This window comes from Sceloporus occidentalis, unplaced genomic scaffold (genome assembly GCF_023333645.1).
Source record: "Sceloporus occidentalis isolate IW3139 unplaced genomic scaffold, rSceOcc1.0.p SCAF_342, whole genome shotgun sequence".
In the NCBI taxonomy this organism is placed as follows: Eukaryota; Metazoa; Chordata; class Lepidosauria; order Squamata; family Phrynosomatidae; genus Sceloporus; species Sceloporus occidentalis.
Window position 1 is genome coordinate 393345 of NW_028317322.1, and position 22427 is coordinate 415771.

Below are 22427 nucleotides of genomic sequence, written 5' to 3' on the forward strand. Positions count from 1 at the left end.
CTATTCTATCTGCCTTCCGCTTCGGCTGTCGAGAATTACAGATCTTCTCTGCGGTTGATAGAAACAACTGGTGGACGTTTCTAATCGTTGGCCGTTTTTGGGGATTGTCAGTTTGTTCCTGAGAATGACTCCGTCGGGGGTCCTCTGGTTTTCAGACGTTGTCTCTTGAGAGGACGCCTGACAAGGGTTCTTTAAAGGCGTGAACATGATTTTCGAGTCGGCCGGGGAAGGATGGTCCATAATTGGGAACGGTGGACTAAAGAGAATGAGGCTTTGAGGCCTTCCTGGTCTGGACCTGAAAGAAGTCTTTGATATTCCTGAAGATCGCTCAATTTTGGAAGACAAGGGGGTGTCTGCAGTAGATTCCCCATCAGAGGTACGCTTCCGACGTAGGACGGGATGCTCTTGGGCAGGAACATGGTTGCTGTCTGAGGTTGAGTTTAAACTGCTGAACGGGAAAGAGTCTGATGAGACTGGGTCATTGTTCTCCTTCTCCTCTATGGCTTTCTTCTCGGGTTTTGGACTCTGTAGAACGTCATTGCACCCCGTGCTCGATGATACAGTTTGTTGTGTAGTAGAGTTACAATCCGAAGGCAGCGCCGCCGCCGTATGTTTCTTCTCAGGTGGAGAAACTTCACAATCGACGTTTACAGTCTGTAAGGGCTGGGGGATTTGGGTGTACTGAACTTTAGGGGGGATCACAGGCACAGCTTTAGCTTGGCACATTTTTATCATGAAAGAGGCTCTCACTGCTGACACGCTCACCGGCGCAGAGTTCCGACGACCTGATGGACCATGAGTAGACGGCGTGGACTCCAGGTCCGGAGCCTGGGTTTGTAAGCGAGGCTGGAGCTTCCAGGATTCATCTTTCCACTCTGTTACGTGCGTCGATCTTTCGGATGTGGATAACTTTGAGCCTGCGTTCGTTGGCTCCATTGGTTGACCTTGAACAGTGCTAGCAGAATGTGCCTTTTCAAGTGGAAAATGAGCACCTGTTGTAATGGAGGGATCCAGTGTCAAAGATGAAGGTCTGGTTTTGGACTTCCCAACTGCATCTTCATTGCTACTGGTGCTGATTTTTACCGATTTCTCTGGATTGTAAATGGTTTCTAAGTTGTTCCCACTTGGCGCTTTCGAAGAACCTTCAGCAGAATTTACGGGCGACGCAGGTAACAGCCGTTTGGAGCTTGGTGACTCCTCATTCTTCACGCAGCAAGTATCTAAAACAGGCTGGATCTGTTGCCTTTCAGACATTTCTTGCACTTCTCGGGACTCGTTCTTTTTCCCAAACACCGGTAACTCAGGACATTTGAAAGATTTCTGGCCGAGTTGGGCCGGGTCATTTTGTAAAACCGGTTTCAATAAGTTATTGGTTTCTGACCTTATATGAAGAACCCCATCAGCTTTGCCCAGCGCTGTATGTCTAAGCGTCCATTGACTGGTACGAGTGTCTTTACTATCCAGCGACAAACTTCGAGTAAACTCTGGCCTCTTATAAAGTTCCCCTGTTGTTCCTCTCCTCTTAGGTTGTATCATTTGGGTATCGTTTTCTAGAACGTTCTTTAATTTTGGAGAGTGTAAAGGACTCGTCACCCATTGATGATCTTCCCAAACCTCCTCCAGTTCGAACGCATGTATGCCATCTGTCTCAATATCTTCTTCATTTTCCAAAGACTCATTCGATTTCCCCTGAGCACTCTTTACTTTCGAGTCTTCTTCTCTGTTGACCGAGTCAATGTTGGGAACAACCTGCAAATTACCATCATTTTCCTTTTCAGTAAAGCCTCGACCCTTATTCTTCTGATCCATCGACGATGGGTGAGGACTTTGCCATACATCTCTAACACTAATAAAAGGTTGTTCTTGTTCCACATATTGGGGTATCTCTTGAGGTAGAGGAACATCACTGCTGCAGCTTTGGGTAACACCAGGAGAAGACGGTGTCATTATTTTTTCCAGTTCTCGTTGACCCAAAGACTTCGATTCTTCCTTTTCGTTTCCATTTTTGTCTTCCAAAGCGACATGATCCAGTATTAGGGAATTAAAAATATCCGTATTATTACTTTCGGGTACAGGAAGGTCATTGATAGATCTATCCGAATCGGCGTTTGGTTTGAAAGAACCAGACGCCTCTTCGATCCGGCCAGATGGCGACGGAACTTGGCTGATCTCCGATGCGTAGTCTGACGGTACTGGAAGCTCTTCCGATTCAATTATCTTCAGCTCTTGTTGTAAATCGGTCCATAAAGGATCTATCAGGGTGATGGAAGCATCATCGTCCTAACAACGAAGAAGCACAAACAATAATTACACATATTTTGTATTTGGGAGAGGAAAACACTAAATTAGGGAATGTTAGATAAAGAAAAGGCAGAGCAGATTATGTATTACTTAAATACTCCACGCTGCAGTTCAGCCAACAAGAGCTGCAAATTCAAACGACTTGAAACAATTTATACAATCATTCCAACCATTTACTATACCCCCCCCCCCAAAAAAAAAGTGTGAGAAGCTGCAGTTCCAGGGCTGCAGCACACCACTCCCTCTGTGGTTGGCTGCTTGAAGAAACCAATCAGAGACAAGAAAACACTGAAGTGAATAACAGCTCTTTGCAGGCATGCAAATAGGTGGTCTCGTTAGAGCCCCTGAAGTCTCCCATGATGCCGAGCTGGAGCTGGGTGTCATTGGGTATAGCGTACATGTACAGAGGTAAGGAAGAGATGCATCCAGCTGAATGCATCGCCTGCAAACCAAGAAGCTGGGGGGCAGGGAAAGAGTAGAATACATAGAGGGGTCCTGCTGAATCTCGTCACGTCGTCGTTAATATGTATTAAAGGATTAAGGATGATGAGCAAACCCGGGGTTTGCCCGGAGATTGCCGGGTGAACCACCGCTTCTCCGGTTCAAGACCCAAATCCTCCGGGTCGCGGGAGCGGGGTCTTGACACACCCCACTCCCCGCCCATTTCCCCTTTAAATGGGGGTGTTTCCCACTGCCGTCAGCAGGAACGCCCCCGACGTCAGCAGGAACAGTCCTGGCCGCGTCCCGCAAGGGAAGGCTCCGGGTAGCCGGAGCCCAGAAGTTCCCAGGTATGATGATGAGACACGTAGGTGCTCTTTAACCACGCAATGCAATACCGACCTGATCGTTGTCAAATAGCTCCTCGCTGTCACTGCCCGAGGTCTCTCTCTGCCGAGTGCCGACCGTCTCTGGGCCACTCGACTCCAAGCTTAATACTTTCTCCAGCTCACTGATTGACACGAGTTCATTTGACCTGCTTTCCGACAGAGGGCCAAAGCCTGCGCCCTCAACTTTCGTCCTCTCCGGGGATCCTTCCCTGATATACTTGGTTGCGTCATCTAACATGGAACCTAAAAATCATATATATATAAAAAAAAAAAATCAATATCAATGCTTAAATAACGCCTAATATATATGTATTTACCCCAAAATTTAACCTTGATTTCTATTTATTCTTTTTAAAAAGGAGGCTTAGAGTACCGACTTAAAAGAGGCGGAAGTCGTACTTAGAAAAATGTTAAATGTTTGGGCAAACCATTCATATTTTGGTATTTGGTATTTTTGTGTAAATTCCGAACACCAAAAACCAATAGAATATGTACGGAATGTTATGATTCTGCGAGTTTGGACAGTTCATGGTGAGGATCCCAACGCGTTCCTTTACCTGTTGGGTTTTCAGAATCTAAATCTTTTGGGCAAGGCTGCTTCGGTCCCTCCTGAGCTGCCTCTCCTCCAGAGTTAGGAGCAGGAGCTTTGTCTTTTGAACCAGGATAGCTCAATAGGTCCAAAACTGGGGATTTGGCCCCTGCGCTCGGCTCTAACAAAGGTAATTCTTCCAAGCTGGACAGGAGAGGGCGTTCTTTCGAGGTTCCTCTGCAGGGAGTGCTGTTGTTACTGATGACGGCGGACACTCGAAGTGGCACCGACACGGCAAATGGTTCCGAGATGTTGATGGCTTTCCTCTGGTGTCTGGGAGAAGCTTCCAAGGGAAAAAGGCTGGCGGGGAAACTGGATTTGGGGGCTCCGTCGCTGGAAGCGTAAAACAACTTCCTGACTTTTGGGGAGATCTGCTCGTTCTCCGCTTCATCTTCAACTCGGAAGACCTTCATCTGCTCGGGTGGGGGCTTCGCTTGGGGGGTTTTGGGATTGGATCTGTCGTGGTTGGATGGTGAACCTCCCGTAGCGCCAATAATTTCTTCTGTGCTGTATTCACTCTCCGGTTTCCTGACGTCGTAAGTGCTTGCGCTGCCGGTGGCTCGGGACTTTGACATCGGTATGAAGAAGCCTCCGGTCCCCACCGACCGCTTGAATCGGCTGACTTTCTCCTCTTCCCCTAAAATTAGGAAACATGAAACCACAATCTGTTTTTATCAAAAGGATCAATTAAACACACGTGGGATAGGCATACGGCTCCTGAATCTAAGACGAGACCAACGACTGATTAAGGTTTAAGTCTTTAGACGGGGGCCGGATGGGGCCGATCTACCGGCAGGTTCTATGTTTCTACGTTTCTAAATTCTCATTTAGAAAACAGAACAAAGACTAAACAGGAGTCAGCAGCAGACAATCCTGACCAGTATGGATGATGAATGGCGACCCCAAGGGAGCTTCTTCTGCAAGAACAGCATAGTTGGCCCCGTATAGAATAGTCCAACCAGTAAGATTTCTTGAAAGTCTCCTCATCTATTAAACAATACACTATACAGGGCCAACTAATCCCTTTTTGCAGAAAAAAAACCTCCTAGGGTTATCCCTGATACAGGAAAGTTAATAACACGTGAGAAGGAAGGAGAGGGGTCTTTAGAAATGAGTTCCAAGTGAAGCAGAATCTGGTTTCTTGTATTTCGTGAAGTTCTTCAATAAATTTAGCACGTTTAGGAGAGTCGGAAGAAAAAGCTGTTGGGGGAGAAGAGGGGAGAGAGATGTCGGGAACGGTTAATATCAGCCAGCAGATAATCACAGAAAGGTGGAGGAACCATGAGGACAAGCAGAGACGTGACCTTCAGATATGGCGGGGAGGAGACGGGGTGACAGTAAGTCTAAATATCCTGGCAGAAGTCACAATCTGGAAGTCAAACAGTAAACAGGGAACAAGAGGGAGGAAGTGTGCGATCTGTGTTTTTAGTTCTTTTTTTTAAACAATGGACGTGCGTTTACATTAAGATGAACATGTGCCGGCGTGAAGGGGGTAGAGGGATTGTATGGATGGACGTGGGCCGAGAGAAAGCGGGGAAAGGAACAGGTGAAAGAGATATCTCCTTGGATCCAGGTCCTGCCTCTGGTTATAGGTGATGTGATAGGTGTGATAGGTGGCTGTGTAGAGCGTTGGGTTGATAGAAGTGGTGCTTGGTGGCATCTCCACCTGGTTTCTCCGATGAGACGTGCATGCGCTGGGGCATTAAAGACATGGTTCATCTAGGAGAAACCCAAGGGATGGCCCTGCTCACAACTGGTGGGAAGAGCTCCTGGGCCTAGCGGAGGGCAAGAAGAGAATGAGATGAAATGTCCTAATCACTGGACTAAGTTTAACATCCGAAGGAGAACATTCAGCTATCCAAGCGATTATCTACAATAATGTCTCCTCATGCTGGGGCTGTAAATGGACGCGTGGATGTTGCCCATCCCTGGTCAGGAGTTCTGGACTAGTTGGCTACATTGTATCGTACTGGTATTTTATATATTTTATTTTTAAATGCATTGTTTCAAAAATAAAATTAAACCATTTCCATACATCGTTTGGGCTTTTTGCATTCTACGTTACTTATAATTATGACGATTACATGTATTGTTACACGTATTGTTACATGTATTGTTACACGTATTGTTACATGTATTGTTACACGTATTGTTACATGTATCGTTACATGTATTGTTACACGTATTGTTACATGTGCTAGAAACGGTATTCCTATTAATTTCGCATGGAAGTCGTTATTTTCCCCATTTTCATTTTTGATTCTGATTAATATCTGCTTGTAGCCATGTGAGACGCCTCTCATTGGTTGAAGGGCTTTGTTGCTGTTGCAGCGGAAAAAACACGATGTCATCAATCCAATTGTTTAACGAGCTGAAGCGTACGAGCGTATTGTGATATCATGGCTTTTCAAATGATTTACCGTCCGTTACCCGCTTTCAGACTCACCGTCTGCCGGCAGGGAGCACAGAGAATCCATACTTTTGGCGGGGCGAATGGTGGCTTTCTCTGCAAAGGGAAACATTTGTCATGTTAGTGTCATACGTGTTGAGGACTAAAAAAAAAATCATACAACATGTAGCACTGCTTGTTCTAAATGTTATTACATTCTTCATGTAGTTTAAGGGAAATAATAGGGCGATAGGCTGTAGTCTAACAATTAGAAGCTTAGGTGTGATGTAAGAAAGTATTTCTTTAGTGGGAGGGTGGTGGATACGTGGAGCAGACTTCCAGCAGAAGTGGTAGAGGGAATGAGACCAACGACGGATTAAGGTTTGAGTCGGGTTAGTGCGATCTTACCGTTCATTTCCTTCTGCCCTCGCACAAAGACGCTTCCGTTGCGGCTCAGCTTGGATTTGGACTCAGACCCGGAGCGCCCCAGATTAAATATAGATTTCCATTTCTTTGACTTGGTGGAAAGTTTCCTCCTGGAAAAACAGAAGTGGGAAGGGGGGGGGGGCATATTTAATGGACTCTCTACTTATATCACCCAAATCCCCCGTAGCAGTCCTGACGTTCACAGCACAAAATATTTGTCATTTTTACCGTGTTTGTTAAACTGTGATTTCTCCTTTTCCCTATTTGATGAACCCGCAGAAATTATACATCATTTTTTGGAAGGGGAGAAAAATAAATTCCCCCCCCCTCCTCTGCCTGATCTGTCGGTCCGCGTCACGCTGTAAACAACAAGAAGGGCTCTATAGCCCTGCATGGCTGATTGCAATAATTGGGGTCAGCCAGCAGGGGGAGCCATGGGAGAGCCCAACAGGGTGTAGAAAGATCCTGCTGAGGCTCTCCTGTCCTCCAGTGAATTTCCAGTGGGTGTCAGCAGTGACACCTGTGGGGGGGGGGGGGCCCGATCTCGTGATCAGGCATTCCTTGAATGATGGAGTGCCGGTGCTTGCTGCGTGCACCGTTACAAATGATCACGTGAAGCTGGTCTAGGCTGTCATCCATGCAGCTGCAACAAAATCAGGATGTACCCGTACATCCTAATGGGCGTCCTGCCACTGATTTTGGGGACGTACAGCTACGTCCTAAGGGGGCTGGAAGGGTAAAAGTACATATGACGGCTGAAGTGTCCCTTTCAAACACAATAAGCATGTCTTGTGTAGCTGATCTGATTCCGGGAACCACCTGTTATCTAAGAAACAGGAAATATTAACTTATTTAAACGTAAAAACACAAAAGCTATAGAAATTGTTTGCAGTCCTTCGGCTCCGAGTTCATCGGCGCTTATTATAATTCCGCTGTTTCTTACAAACAAAGGCTGAGACTTCTTTTATGAACTCGTTATAATTAAACTCTGAGATTCTGGACGGACGTCACAGATGAATATGAGGGCACTTGTGGCTTCTATAACGTGACTATCTCATCTAGATTCTGCAGCCATACTCCTATCCCAAGCATGTTTAAACTCCTGCACTATATTAGGTTCTACCACCTCTGTGGGGAGGCCATTCCTCTTTTGCTTAATACAATGACAGATTGTTCTTTGTTTAGAATTTACTTTATGTAAAATGCAGGACCACCTTTATCACGTCTGCTGGGAGGCTGTTCTACTTATCTACCACCTGCTCATCCCTCCATTACATCAAAGCCCCCGACCCTCTATTATTAATTTAAACACCTATATATTACATTTGAGCACCAAATCATACTTTTTTTACCCCAAGGAAGCAGGTTATTCTGGTGCTGCTAATGCTAACCCAGTGCAGAATATAATACCCCCCCCCATGCCACCTGTCATCAAGCTGTCAGGATTAGTCTCCGTTAATAAGAGTGAGACAGCCTCCCAGCAGAAGTGGTAGAGGGGAATACAGTGAGGGTATTAAACATGCATGGGACAGACATACGGCTCCTGAATCTAAGACGAGACCGACGACTGATTAAGGTTTGAGTCTTTACAGCAGGAGAAACGGACAACTAGACGGGGGCCGAATGGGGGCCGATCTGCCGGCAGGTTCTATGTTTTAATATAAAGCAGACAAATCTTGGAATCTTGTAGTTGAAACAAACACCACTAGGAGGCAGCATTCCTTCACAGTCCCCGTTCTCTATCCATTTATTGGTAACACAGTAGGGTTTGTATGACGATTGGATGCGTTTCATTAAACCATCTGAAGGTTAGAAGTCTATCCCGTTAACCCTCGTTGCTGTCTAGCCCTCTTGCTTGTGAGATGACATGTAAGCAAATGTTTTACTTTACTTTAGAGAGCAGTAGATAAGTGGAACAGCCTCCCAGCAGAAGTGGTAGAGGGTAATCCAGTGAGGGGATGTAAACATGCATGGGATAGACATACGGCTCCTCAATCTCAGACGAGACCGACGACTGATTAAGGTTTGAGTCTTTACAGCAGGCGAAACGGGCGACTAGACGGGGGCCGGATGGGGCCGATCTTCCAGAAAAAAATCCGGATTTAAAAAAATATATAAATAAAGAAATTATTGTCTGTTTTGGATGGGAGTTTTATCTAGAAAACCTAACTTTAATACATTCCCCGGCAGATAAAATATCTTAATATCATTTTTTTTCTTTGAATTTACATAATAATTTGGACAGAAACAATAAAAAAAACCCTACTGGCTCGCAGCGTTGTAATAGATTGCAAGCTTTGGAGACCACCTAGACCTCTTCTTCAGGATTACTATGAACAGCAGGTTATCAAAACCTTCAGACGCCGCCAATTATCAGGAAATAATAAAAAAATATATATTAACGATCTCATAATAAAGCGGAATAAAATGAAATTGCGATCTAATAAGAGATTTGGTGATTAGTTGTGAATTCGTGGGGGGGGGGGAGTCTTTGTACAGCCGCTAATTATCCGGTAGCCCCCGCTTCCTCCGTCCAGCCGGAGACCGTTGTGTCGGAGCCGAGCTAATTGGAGCAGCTGGGGAGCGGCCGCTCCGTTTCTGCTTCTTATCCATATTTGATCAGCTCTCCGGCGGAGGCCGTGTTAATCTGTTCCGTGTTCCTAGAGAATCCCCGCCGCTGGTGACAAGGACCGCAAGCCTTTGTGATCAGAGCCGAGGCGCTCCATCGGCTCGGATTTTTTACCTTTTCTTCTATGTTTGCGGTGAGGAGCGTGCGTTCTAAATACACGACAAAGAACGCTGGCTGTCGTGGAGCTGTCCTTCTCTATTAGTCTCACCCACGGGAAACAATCCCTATTAAAAGTGCATTGTACAGGGCTGTACGGGGTATATTAAGTGCTGGTATTTTGCTTCTCTGATGCTCCTGTATATGGACTTCTCTCTTTATTTTCTCTCTTTTACTCCCTGTTTTCTCTGTCTCAGTCTCTCTTATTGTCTTTCTCGCCCTCTCTTTCTCCTAAATCTTTTGCTTTTCTCTCTCTTTTCTCTGTTTTCTCTCTGCCTTGCTCCCTTGTTTTGTCTCTTTTATTTATTTATCTTTTCTCCATTTTCTTTTTCTTCTTTCTCTTCTCTACCTCTCTCCTTTTTCTCTCGCTCTATTTTCTCTCATTCTCTCTCTTTTGTCTCTTTTTTTCTCTTTTCTCTCTTTCTCGTTCTGTCTTGTCCCCCCCATCATTGTATACATACAGTTTTTTTTGTAAATTACCTAAATATATATATAAAAAATAATTGCACATTTTAAAGCCACATTACATTGGCAGATAAACAATAATATATATTTTGTGGTACTGTCCCTTTAAATATCAGTGTATGACCTCCCGGTAGGACTAGGTGACCTTCCCTCTGTGCAGGAAGTAGGAGGAGCCAGCACTTCCTGCGATAAGTTCCATTGTAATGTGAGTGCAAGGAAACAATAGGGGGACGCGGCTGAGAGGAAGCGCAGCAATAATCCTGTATACAGAATGCGACACGCAGCGCGATCACGCACCCCGGCCACGTTACTATATATTTATATAGCGCCATCCTATTCTGTAGCGCTGTACAGTAGGCAAACAGGACATAATAAGCAGTGCACAGAGAGGAGGGCCCTGTACAGAGGAGCTGACAATCCATGGGCCCCGCGCTTGGCCCACGGGCTTGTCCGGTTTGAAGTCCACACCAGTAACCTCACGATGGCTCCACACCAGTAACCCCGCGATGGCTCCACACCAGTAACATTACGATGGCTCCACACCAGTAACCTAACGATACCTCCACACCAGTAACCTCACGATGGCTCCACACCAGTAACCTCACGATGGCTCCACACCAGTAACCCCACGATGGCTCCACACCAGTAACCTCACGATGGCTCCACACCAGTAACCCCGCGATGGCTCCACACCAGTAACATTACGATGGCTCCACACCAGTAACCTAACGATGGCTCCACACCAGTAACCTAACGATGGCTCCACACCAGTAACCTTATGACGGCTCCAGACCGGTAACCTCAGGATGCCTCCAAACCAGAAGCCTTGGAACACCTTCACACCAGTAACCTCATGATGTCGCCATACCAGTAACCCAACAACACCTCCAAACCAGTTACCTTACGATGGCTCCACTACGTTAAACTTGGAACATTCTTCCACATCTGGCTACGTCACAGTCGTTCTACACAAGTTACTCACAGCATCTCCACACTAGTAACCTCACAATGCTTCCACCTCAGCTGGTCCACCATTATACACAGCAGGACATGACACGGGACTCACTTGTTTTCAGGTAGATCGATGACCGTGTGGAATAGGGTTCCGGTGACGGGGACAATCTCCGGCAGGCTGTTTTCCCTCCTCTCCTTGCGGGCAGGGTGCGTGGCCGACAGACTCATAGCTTGAGCTTCCTTCAAGCTGACCAGTTTCATGGGCAGAGATCCAGACGGCAAGGTCATACTCTTCATCACTCTACACTCTAGGGAGAAAGAGAGCCACATTTATCACACTATATGTACAAGGGCTTAGCTTAGTGTTACGCTGATTCATACAACCCTGACGACCGAGCAGCAACCAATCAAGACTCATCGAGTAGGCCTTGTTGGCCATGTGATGTCACCATTTGATCTGAAGAAGACCTCCGAGGTTCCAAAAGCTCATGTAACTTAATATCTTTTACTATGTTGGCCAAAAAAAAAAGGTATCAACTACAGCTAAAGACCCCATCTTATTTTTTTTTAACCAAGGACAAGTGAGATCCAAGCTGTAAGTCATCACCTTTCTTACATAATAAAATAATACTTCATCGCTTTGCCGACTTGGCAGCCAAACAAGAAGCGCCTTGAAGAACAAATACGTGTTTAAGGATCGCAGATGTTTCGCGAGCCAAATTCCGAGGGCCACTCGACTCTCTCCTTAAGGACAAATCGAGAGATTGGGAAAGCAGGAACGGAACAAAAAAAAAGAATAAACGATCATTCTTGGCACGGAGCAGAAATTTCCACCGCGATAACACAAAGAAAGGCGATAGTGCCAACAGCTATATGCACAAGGTCACCCCAAGGGCAGGACAGGAAGGTGCATATAGGAACCGGCTTATTTTATTAATAGACACGAAGCCTGCATTTGTAAAGGCGGACATCGGGAAAATATATAGAAGTTTACGGAAAGGTTTAAACTTTCAAATTCAAGTTTTATTATATTATGGAGACGTCTGGAAGAATGTTAAATAAAAATATCAATAAGTCTCGTTTATAGATTGAATAGCGTGCGCAGATGAAACACAATGGTCCTGTAAACGGTCCGACGAGGCTAATAAATTAATAACTAACCCAAGGTTCATTGACGACGACTGCAATTCTCATCATCAGTCGGACTACAAAAAAACTCACATTCCTGATGATTTAGGAGACGCCTCTACCTGATTGGAACTTTAGAAGGTGTTTGGATTCTTGCATAGATTTTTTTTTGTAGTCACGCGACTTTTACGGCATTATAACCCGGCCCGGAACCAGGTGAAACATAACCATGGTGTCCCTTACCGTCCCTCGGACACAGCTCGGGCGATGGCGTTCCGTTCTTCTTAAAGATCTGCTTCACGTTGTTGAGGATGAACTCAATGACCACCTGTTGTACCCGCACCTCGAGGAACGCCGCGTCGCCGTTACATCCGGCATCTTCTATCTCTTTTGACCTGAGAATAAAAAAATAATTTATGAAGCAATCCCCTCGGTGATCACTGACCTCGGAGCAAGGAAAAAAATCCAGCTCAAGACGAAGTAGAAGTGAAATGTATGGATCAAGATTTTGGGTCCTCTCTCTCTCCGTGACATCCCCTGGGAGAACAGCTAAGGCACAAAGCCATCAAGATACTTGTAGGGTTGACTCGTCACCGAGTGGACTCTAATGTGAATTCTGAAAGTGGTCTTATCGGCATAGCAACTAATGTAATGATCCCACTGGCTGGACCCCCAATGTTTTTATAGGAAGGTGAATAATAGAAACAGAATCTGCCGGCAGTCCGGCCCCATTCGGCCCTGTCTAGTCTGCCTGTTTTTTCTGCTGTAAAGACTCAAATTGTAATCCTTGGTTTTATGTATGTTAGATTGGATGTATGTGTGAAAGCGCGTATGTGTTAGCATGAGTGTGTATGCATAAGTGTGTTAGCATGAGTGTGTATGCGTAAGTGTGTTAGCATGAGTGTGTATGCGTAAGTGTGTTAGCATGAGTGTGTATGCATGCGTTAGCATGAGTGTGTATGCTTAACCCCTTAAGGACAATGGGCGGTCCCAAAACCCATTGAAAACAATGCATTTTGAGCCCGTACATGTACTGGCTTTGTCATTAACGGGTTCAGTGTGTTAGCATGAGTGTGTATACGTAAGTGTGTTAGCATGAGTGTGCATGCGTGTGTATGCGTAAGTGTGTTAGCATGAGTGTGCATGCGTGTTACCATGAGTGTGTGTGCGTGTGTTACCATAAGTTTGTATTAGGGCTGAAACAACGAATCGATAAAATCGATAATAATCGATAACGGAAATCGTTGTCGACGATTTCCGTTATCGATTAATCGAGCGATCGATTCGTTGTTGGAGCACTCGGCTCCTTTTACTTACCTCCGCGAGCGTTCCCCGCTTCCGCTACACGCGCCTTCTTTTAGTTGCGGTTCGCTCTGTGCGAGTGGCTCCGTTCGCACAGAGCGGTTCGCGGGGGTGGGGGTGGGGTTTCAGGGGATGCAGGGCAGAGTGGGGCTGGGGGGGGCAGGCCAGGGTAGGAGACTGAGTGCAGGGCAGGGTGGGGGTGGGGATGCAGGGCAGGGTGTGAGTGTGGGGGCAGGGCAGGAGACTGGGTGCAGGGCAGAGTGGGGGTGGGGGTGCAGGGCAGAGTTGGAGACTGGGTGCAGGGCAGAGTGTGAGTGTGGGTGCAGAGCAGAGTGGGTGCAGGGTGTGAGTGTGGGGGCAGGGCAGAATGTGGGGGCAGGGCTGGGTGCAGGGCAGAGTTGGAGACTGGGTGCAGGGGCACAGTGCAAAGTGCCAGGGCTGGGTGCAAAGTGCCAGGGCTGGGTGCAAAGTGCCAGGGCTGGGTGCAAAGTTCTGGGTGCAAAGTGCCAGGGCTGGGTGCAAAGTGCTGGGTGCAAAGTGCCAGGGCTGGGTGCAAAGTGCCGGGTGCAAAGTGCCGGGTGCAAAGTGCTGGGTGCAAAGTTTCTTGAACAGTAATAGTCCACCTCTTTTCAGAATGTTTGGGGTTATTTTGTTTCATAAATATTGTGTTTGGGTTTTTGTACTTTGAAAATATTGTTTTTTTATTACATCATAACAAAATAAGAATGTTAATGTAAATTTTAAGTTGTTTTTTAACATCCAGTTCATTAAATTATTTTAAATAAACAAAAAATTTGCATATTGTTTTTTTTTATCCGATTAATCGATTAATCGAAAAAATAATCGGCCAACTAATCGATTATTAAAATAATCGTTAGTTGCAGCCCTAGTTTGTATGCGTAAGTGTGTTAGTATGAGTGTGTATGCGTGTGTTAGCATGAGAGTGTATGCGTGTGTTAGCATGAGTGTGTAAGTGTTTGGGGTTCTTATTCTATCTGGTCCTGAACTAGCCTCCCAGTAGAAGTGGTAGAGGGTAATACAGTGAGGGGATTTAAAGATGCATGGGATAGACATACGGCTAATTCAAGGCCATTGACTGATTAAGTTTTGACTCGATAAACGGGCGACCAGACCAGATGTTTTTATGGATAGAATGTGGTTTTATCTCAGAATCTGTACTGTTTGACCGGGATGATCAGGGATGGGCACACATCGGCATTCCAGTTGTTTTAATGCCAGCAGATGCCAACCTTGGAAGGCAAAACATACCTGAGCAGATTGGGTGCCCAGACGAGCGCCAGGTTTCGGATGTGCATGTTTGTCATGGAGCTGTGCGACGCTATGTTAGTCAGGTGGTTGCTCAGGTATTCCAGAGTCCTGCGAGATTAAGGGAAAGGGAGACGTGAACATGTGACAACAAGAGAGCAAAACTCACCTCTATCTAATAGACACCGGTACCTGACCTAAAAGGTGAAGACAGATGCTGGCTGGATAGAGAGGAGTCTGTTCTAGGACAGCCCGGTGTCTCCTCTGCATAGCCGGCTCCTCACCGACAGTAACAATGAAACGACAGCCTCCCCTCCTACTGTCTACACAATGCAGGCAGCAGCAAAGCAGTATCGCAGCGCAGGTAACCTCTGATGCTGGAGTGCAAAACAACCATGTGTGTGTGTGGTTAACCTCTTCGGTGCTGGGTGCAAAACGTTCATATGTCTAGTTAACCCCTTCTAAGCTGAAGTGCAACTTTCACTCTTTTGCGTAGTTAATCTCTTAGGTGCTGGACTACTGTGCTGTGTGAAGTTAACATCTCCACTGCTGGAATGCAAAATCCTGTGTGTGTGTGTGTGTATATATATATATATATATAATTAACCCTTTCTGTGATGATATAATGTGTCGAACTGATGGATGGGGACATGACAATATGGCTGTGAAGGCATCAGAGTTTGGGGTATTCTGGGCAGCTATAAACCCTTTTTCTGCTGCCCTATCCTAAAATGTGAGTTGGTTTTCCACGTTGATTAGTGAGGCTTTTCATCCCGGTTAGGGTTAGAATGAGCCCACTACTTATTTTCCCAGCCCTAGATTGTCAGCCCTTCTGCCACGGCTGCTGATGACTGGTAATCCGCTGGTGAGTCAACACTCAAGCTTAACCACGGCTTACTGAATATCTGTTCACTTGCTCCGGAGCCCCCCGTCAGCCGATCAGAACCATTTTAGGATTACGTTCCAAAACACGTTTTAAAGCCGCAGTGTAAATAAACCAGAGCCTGCGCTGATACAGAGCCGAACGCCGCAGAGGCTTACGTCTCCGCAACAGAAGCCTATAAATCTTTATGTTTGTACAGGGGGGTCTAAAAACCGCGGCAGCATTTATAACGCTGTATATAAGAGTGGTCCGAGTCCGTACCGTGATCCATGAGCGTGTTTACAGAGGAGCGGGGATCTATTCTGTGTTTACGCGTGCCTCGCGCGTCGTACGGGAGAAGAATTCCAGCTCTCCCCCGACAATCGATAGCGAACACTATATAAGGTGCAGGGCGCCCAGATATCCACGCCGTACCATTGTTTAACATTAGCACCGGCTATACGCTAAAGGTGGGGAGGGGGGAACGGAATTCCAAAAATGCCCAGAGACGGGCAATGTAATTATGTAACAATAACAGCATAATTGAGACCACTGTAAAAATGTACTATACCTAGCGGCATCCGTCAGGGTCATGTATGAGTCGGTACACATTATGTCAGTATTGCGGTGACATCATAACATTTTCTGCCCCGTATTTACCACTTTATGCATGCGCAACGTTTAATTTGCGTATGAAAAACATTCTAATCTGCCCATTTTTCCTGATGAAGGAAAGTCAGGGGTCTCGGCGTCTTCCTCCGAGACTGAAAAGCAAAGAGACGTTGCTTGATCCAGAGGCATAACAATCATGGTCAATAGGGTACTTTGGCCCATTAATTTGCCCCTTAAACGCTGCTTGGTACGGATAACATAACCTCCTACATGCTGGATCAGTCTACACACAGGGAGACACACCACCCCTGCGGGTAAGTGGTGTCAGCAGGGGCACAGGCAGGCTGTTTGGGGACACAGAGGGCACCGACAAGCTTTTTGAGGGCAAAGATGGTCAGGGCGGCCTCTGTGGCAATTTTCGCACACGGGACCCTGTGGTTTCTAGTTAGGCCCCTTGCTTGATCCCCAAAATTAACTCTTGGACTGTCCCTTTACCCGACAGCACCCCCCCCACACAATAATAGAGTTCCCGCTTGTGTCTTACGATTATGTCAGAAGGTGTCCGTAAAACTTCTGCTTTTCTCGTATTTGTTACCAAGACTACAGGAGGCGACTCCTAACCTCGTAACCGTTATTTTTAACAATCGCGTGTGAGTGGGAGAGTTTTAGAGCAGTGCCGAGCGTCGATCTGCTGGGCTTCAGCTGGAACCTGCTGCCATTACTCCTACATTCAATTCCGATTTGGAACGCTTACATCAGTCACTCTTTTTCCTCCTCACCGGGACAGCAATCTTTTCCCATACAGAAAGCCGCGCTGTATGCTAGCGAATGCTGCGTAGGTCAGCGCTTTAAAGCATAAATAACTCATATTGCTGGGTTCTGAGTGGGTCGCCCTGTTTGACCGATGCATGTCCCAAAATGCTAAGCAACAGATCCATTGAGCATCAACACGCCAGGAGACCGGATCAGCCAAGAGGGCACTCTGGCCCCTGGTTTTCCAGGACAAGGACTGCCGCCCACCCTAGATCGCCCATCCAAGACATTTCACCCCATCACAGCTGTCACCGCCACCCGTTTGCACCTTAATATTTAACAGAATGCCCCCTGCATCACTTCCTTCATGGAATAACTCTGCTGTTGCTCCGTCTCCTCTTGGACCAGTATGGCGACATGCGCGTTCGTTATTAACATTGGAACGATAGTCAGTCCTTCCAAAACGGCAACCAGATTAATTATTTCCCGACTTGGAGAGATCTTAAGGACTCCGCAGAACAGGAGAATCGTCATTCCATGTGTTTTCTATTTAATGGATCACAAAGCAGAAGGAATAGAGAACGCCGGGGTCTTTATATATCGGAACGCAATCAATTTCCCCCATTTACAGTCCTTATGTGTTTTTTTTTGTCCTAGCGCACAGTTTGGGGTAATTTCAGAAGTCTGTGGTTTTAGATGGTGGTTTGTTTAACCCTCCAAGAGCCAGAGAGACCAGCAATGCATTATAATAGCCATTTGTCGCTCGGAATGCCTAACCTCACGTTACCTTGATGGAAAAAAAAAAGAATCTTGACGTCTAAATGTTCCATCGCGAACTGGACAAATTGTAACAAAAGATTCCTTGTACACCCTGAATGTTCTAGATCACAATATAACCCCAATCACAGGGGGATTTGGTGATGTAGAACACATAAGTAAACCCATCTGCCCCATCTGGTTTGTGGACGTTGAGTTAAAATAACAGGAAACTAACAAGGCTTGAAACCACGTCAGGCTCTACTCTTCAAGCTTCTGAAGACAGATGATAAATGAAAACACTAAAGAAATACAATAGGTGTCCTAAACGGTATGTAACCCCCCCCAGGGCCAGCCCTACCATGGAGCAGAGTGGGGCAATTGCCCCAAGCCCCTTTTTTTTTTTTAAAGCGGAGGAGAGGGGCGCCGAGTGGTTTTCACTTACCAAGTTGTCAGTACCCGCTCGTCGCCACTCTCTCTCCTCTGCGAGCCCTCTAGTTCGGTCTCGGTGCCGGCTTGTAATGCTGAGCGCCGGAATATGACGTCATTTCCGGCGCTCAGCATTACAAGCCGGCACCGAGACTCGCCGCAGAACTGCTGAAAGGTAAGTACAAAGGGGGAGGGGGGGAGAGGAAGGGTAGATAATAGAAAGGAATAGATAATGGGGGGGCTGCAGAGGAAGGGTAGATAATGGGGGGCGGCATTTTAAACTTCGCCCCAGGCGGTATTATGTCTTGGGCCGACCCTGCCCCCCCCAACCCAACCCAACGCCCCGCACAGCACCGTGCCATTTCCAAGTCAGTCACCGTGGATGTCATGCCTAAAGAGAAACTCGGGAGCAATCTGGGGCTGAATCATGAAGTCAAAAAGCCACAACTTAGCAAATGTTATAAAATTACCCCTACGTTCCAATAATACCCCCGGCATAACATTACTGCCCTTGAATACCCCGGCTCTGCCTTGCACACCAATGTCGCTTCCAAGGAAGGCAAAGCCACAATGGAGGTGTCCTCCAGAACTTTTGTCTCCATTATCATCTTAAATTCGGTATTTAATCCTGTTTCTTCTTTCATGACAAAAATTGTTTTTTTTTAGTTAATTTACACATACTAAAAAAAAACAAAAAAAACAACCAAGCTTTTATGGCTGATCCAATTATGTGATTAATATGTCAATTTTAGAGAATCTTGGGTGATACCGATTAATGGAAATGTATGAATGAGTGGAGGCATTTAGATGAGAGAAGATCTTGCTCACCTGTAATGGGACGGGGGTAACTCTTGGATGACGCTCTGTATTCTCGCCAATTGTTCTCCCTCCACGGAGCATGATACCGCATCCTGGGAATGCGAGAAACACGGGGATTATCAAGTCTGAGCAGAACAAAACATGACAGGAACATCACAGGAACATCACAGGAACATCACAGGAACATCACAGGAACATCACAGGAACATCACAGGAACATCTCCCGCAGAACACGCAGGTTTTCAAGGTGTGCAACAACATCAATCCACTTCAATAGCGAACGGACGGGTGATCTCAACTGTTTGAGCGCTAGAGGAATGGACGAGGCCACCTGGCCATGGACTCAACCAAACATTGTAACAAAAGACTGAAGATAAAGAAGGAAAGTGTGAAAACAAGACTTTTGTGGTTAACGAGTCTTCTCCTCACGCGTGGAACGGATCGTTGTTTTTTGTGTACCTTATACAAGGTAAACCTTATCCATGGAGATCTTTATAATTAGGGGAGTTAACAAAAGAGCTCCCCCCATTAGCCCACCAATGACTCCTCTCCTGCCCCATCCTCATTGTTTAAGAGTGTAAGATGGCAGATATCATGACGCAACACTTGGTTCTGCTACAGGTCATGGTCATACCTGGGGGCTTTTGAGGGTAGCCAACCTATGCTCTGCCTTTTCTGGGTGTGGCTTTGTAAGGGGCAGGGCTAGCCATATGTTGGGTGGGGCTAGCTGTGTATGGGAGCCAGGCTAGCCACATGTGGGGTGAGGCTAGCTGTGTATGGGGGCCACCACCGACAGGCAGGTCATAGGAGGGAAGGTGGAGAATACGGAAAGTGACCCAAAGTCCCGTGAAAGCCCCACTACACCCGGAGACTCCGGGTCAAACCCGGAGATTTCCCAGAACCAGACGCAGAGCTTAAAGGTGCTGTTCCACCTAGACATTTATTATCCTTAATGTTCCTAAATTTTAACTTATTATGTCCTCCTCCTGTATTCATGTTAAATAAACATATTCTTGTTTTGTTTTTTTTTAAATGTCCCGTTTTCTGTAGTTTCTTGACGAAAACCTTTCAGCTCGGCCTTTGTCCCCTCTGCACTGCTCTGGCTGCTTGCCAAGTTCTGACATGACAGGATGGGACCATTTGCTTGAAGGTCTATTAAGTTAAAGGGGACTGGGATTGGCTGTAGGAGGTCAGGCTGCTGTGATGTAATACATACAGGGAGAGCTTTGGAAGAATGTCAAGTCTCTGTTGCTAAGCAGCACTAGTATCTCCCAAAAAAATCTTTTAATGCAGTTTTTCAGGTTTATTTACTTCTCTTTACATGATGCAGAACTTAATTCAGGAGGCCATAGCGTTGGCTTTGCAGTTTGCCCAGCGCAAGGAGTTTCTTTATTACTCTTCCACAAATCAAACACACGTGTAACACGTCAACACGCGGTGCTTTTCACCGGAGCATATTATTACTAACACTCTACCTTAAACCGTGAGAGCCGATTCATTTCCATGTTCTCCGAACAACACGGTAATTTGAGCAATTGCTGGAGATTGTTGCAACAATGTCATTAATCAAATGTTTTTTGGCGAGGAGACACTTGTGGTTTTACACGGAGATAAACAACGCATTTCATTAATAAAACAGCCGTCGGCGGAAAAAAAAAAAAAAAGTTGTCACGACTTCTTTGTGCAACCAATGAAAATATTTATCCTGATGCGCAGGCAGGGAATTTATCTGAAATTATCCCAGAAGTTAAACTACTAACAAAGATAATTTTAATATTAGATTAATTATGAGTCAGACTCCAGATGTTTGTTAACATTTATAGTTAAAACTCCTGTGCCGGAAATTCTACTAATGATTTTTCCAGTAAGTTGGAGAAGAAAATGGGAATTTTCAATGGTTTCAATTTTTTTTATTTATTTTTTTGCATTTTTTAATGTTATGTACACTTCCGTTCAAAAGTTTGCGGTCCTTGTTTTTTGAAAGAAAAGCACATTTTCTTCTATTAAAATAACATGAAATTGATCAGAAATCCAGCGCAGACGGGGTTAATGTTGTAACTGACTATTGTAGCTGGAAACGGTTAATTTTTAATGGAATCTCTTCATTAAAGGCCCTTTACCACTCCCATCACTCCTGTGTTCCAATGGCCCTTTATCACTCCCATCACTCCTGGGTTTCAATGGCCATTTATCACTCCCATCACTCCTGTGTTTCAATGGCCCTTTATCACTCCCATCACTCCTGTGTTCCAATGGCCCTTTATCACTCCCATCACTCCTGTGTTCCAATGGCCCTTTTATCACTCCCATAACACCTGTGTTCCAATGGCCCTTTATCACTCCCATCACTCCTGTGTTCCAATGGCCCTTTATCACTCCCATCACTCCTGTGTTCCAATGGCCCTTTATCACTCCCATCTCCCTTCAAACCTGGAATTCTATGGCACACGGCACAAAATGTATTGAGATTTGTGAATCTTTACTTATTTTAGCCAAAATGCACCCCTTTTCTCCCAAACCCAACCGTGTTCCACGCATCTCAACACCATTGGACCATTCTATACCTATATATAAAAAAACTTTTAAAGATCATTATTGCCTCTATAAAAAATACTAAATGTAGAGCAGATATTTTTTCTACCCCCCCCCTTTTTGCCTAATCTGGCCACAATTTTAAGCTGACAGAAAATTTACACCCACAATAAAATCAAAGATTTGTTTTGAAAGACCGGCTTCCCGACATAAAAAAAAAAATGTTTTCAGAACAAATATATAAAAAAAAAATTAACATTCTGTGGAGGCAGCCGGGAATGAATGAGTCACAGCTGCCTTAAGAATCTTTACACTGCGGAAGCGAGTGCGGCTGAGCGCGTCCGTGATTCACACGCAGTCAGCGGGGCCCTTGATGAAGTCATAGTGATTACTTTTCATGTGGGCAGGAAATTATTAATGATGTCATATCATGAGAATCTCCAGCTCTTCAGATCATTTCTTTAAGAAAGTCAACTTTTTTTTTACTGTTAGGTTTAGCGATAATAATACTAAAAGGAAGGGTGACCCTCCCGTACAGTGCTGCCCCCTGCAGTGCATGGGGGGTATAACTCTGTTAATATATGTTGTGCGTGGACACTTTACGTGGGGCTGCTCAGCTACGTTGTGTGCTTGGAAAAGATCGAGATGTGGCTTAAGAGCTCTTCTGGTGTTAACCATGCATTACACAGGGCCAGCTCAGCCTTTCCTGCAGGTGAAGCTCACCGGGATGGGTCAAAAAAAGTGGCCCATCTCTGAAAATGGGCAGAAAACAGCAATTTTTGTTTAGGGGTAAACGCCCTAGAAAGACAATATATAACACTATCCCGTGCATGCTTAAACCCCCTTACTGCATTAGCCTCTACCACTTCTGCTGGGAGGCTGTTCCACTTATCTACCACCTTATGCCTTGCCATCCCATCGTCATGTTCGTGGGTTTGTGTCAGCTGTAAAGGAACGGAATCTCAATCAGCTGTAATCACTTCCCTGGTGCGGGGCCAGTTTTTGCAGCGCTCGGCCGCGTGGCCCCTGATAATATGCATTGGCTCACGCAAAGCCCCTGAGAGTTGTGAAGTTGCCAGCGCGTCAGGATTCGTTTCACTAACATTTAATCAAACAATGACCTTTTGCGTATCTCTGAGCCGTGTCTGACGTTGAGGTCATTATGCTGAAGTTTCGGGGGTATCTGAGACCACCAGGGCTTGGCGGAAGCCCCAAGGGCCACTAATGGATTA

General features: G+C 45.8%; 1 protein-coding gene across 1 annotated transcript in view; it reads right to left on the reverse strand.

Moving 5' to 3' along the window:
* LOC149274277 (rho GTPase-activating protein 31-like) overlaps positions 1-22427 on the reverse strand; it is a 57991-nt gene continuing 35564 nt past the window's right edge. Inside the window, exons 4-12 of the mRNA XM_089505685.1 lie at positions 18673-18755; positions 14436-14543; positions 12078-12259; positions 10849-11035; positions 6515-6642; positions 6164-6223; positions 3686-4354; positions 3142-3371; positions 1-2280 (exon numbers count right to left, since the gene is read on the reverse strand). Of these exons, the coding sequence (XP_089361811.1) occupies positions 1-2280; positions 3142-3371; positions 3686-4354; positions 6164-6223; positions 6515-6642; positions 10849-11035; positions 12078-12259; positions 14436-14543; positions 18673-18755 (3927 nt within the window). The remainder of the gene's footprint in view (positions 2281-3141; positions 3372-3685; positions 4355-6163; positions 6224-6514; positions 6643-10848; positions 11036-12077; positions 12260-14435; positions 14544-18672; positions 18756-22427) is intronic.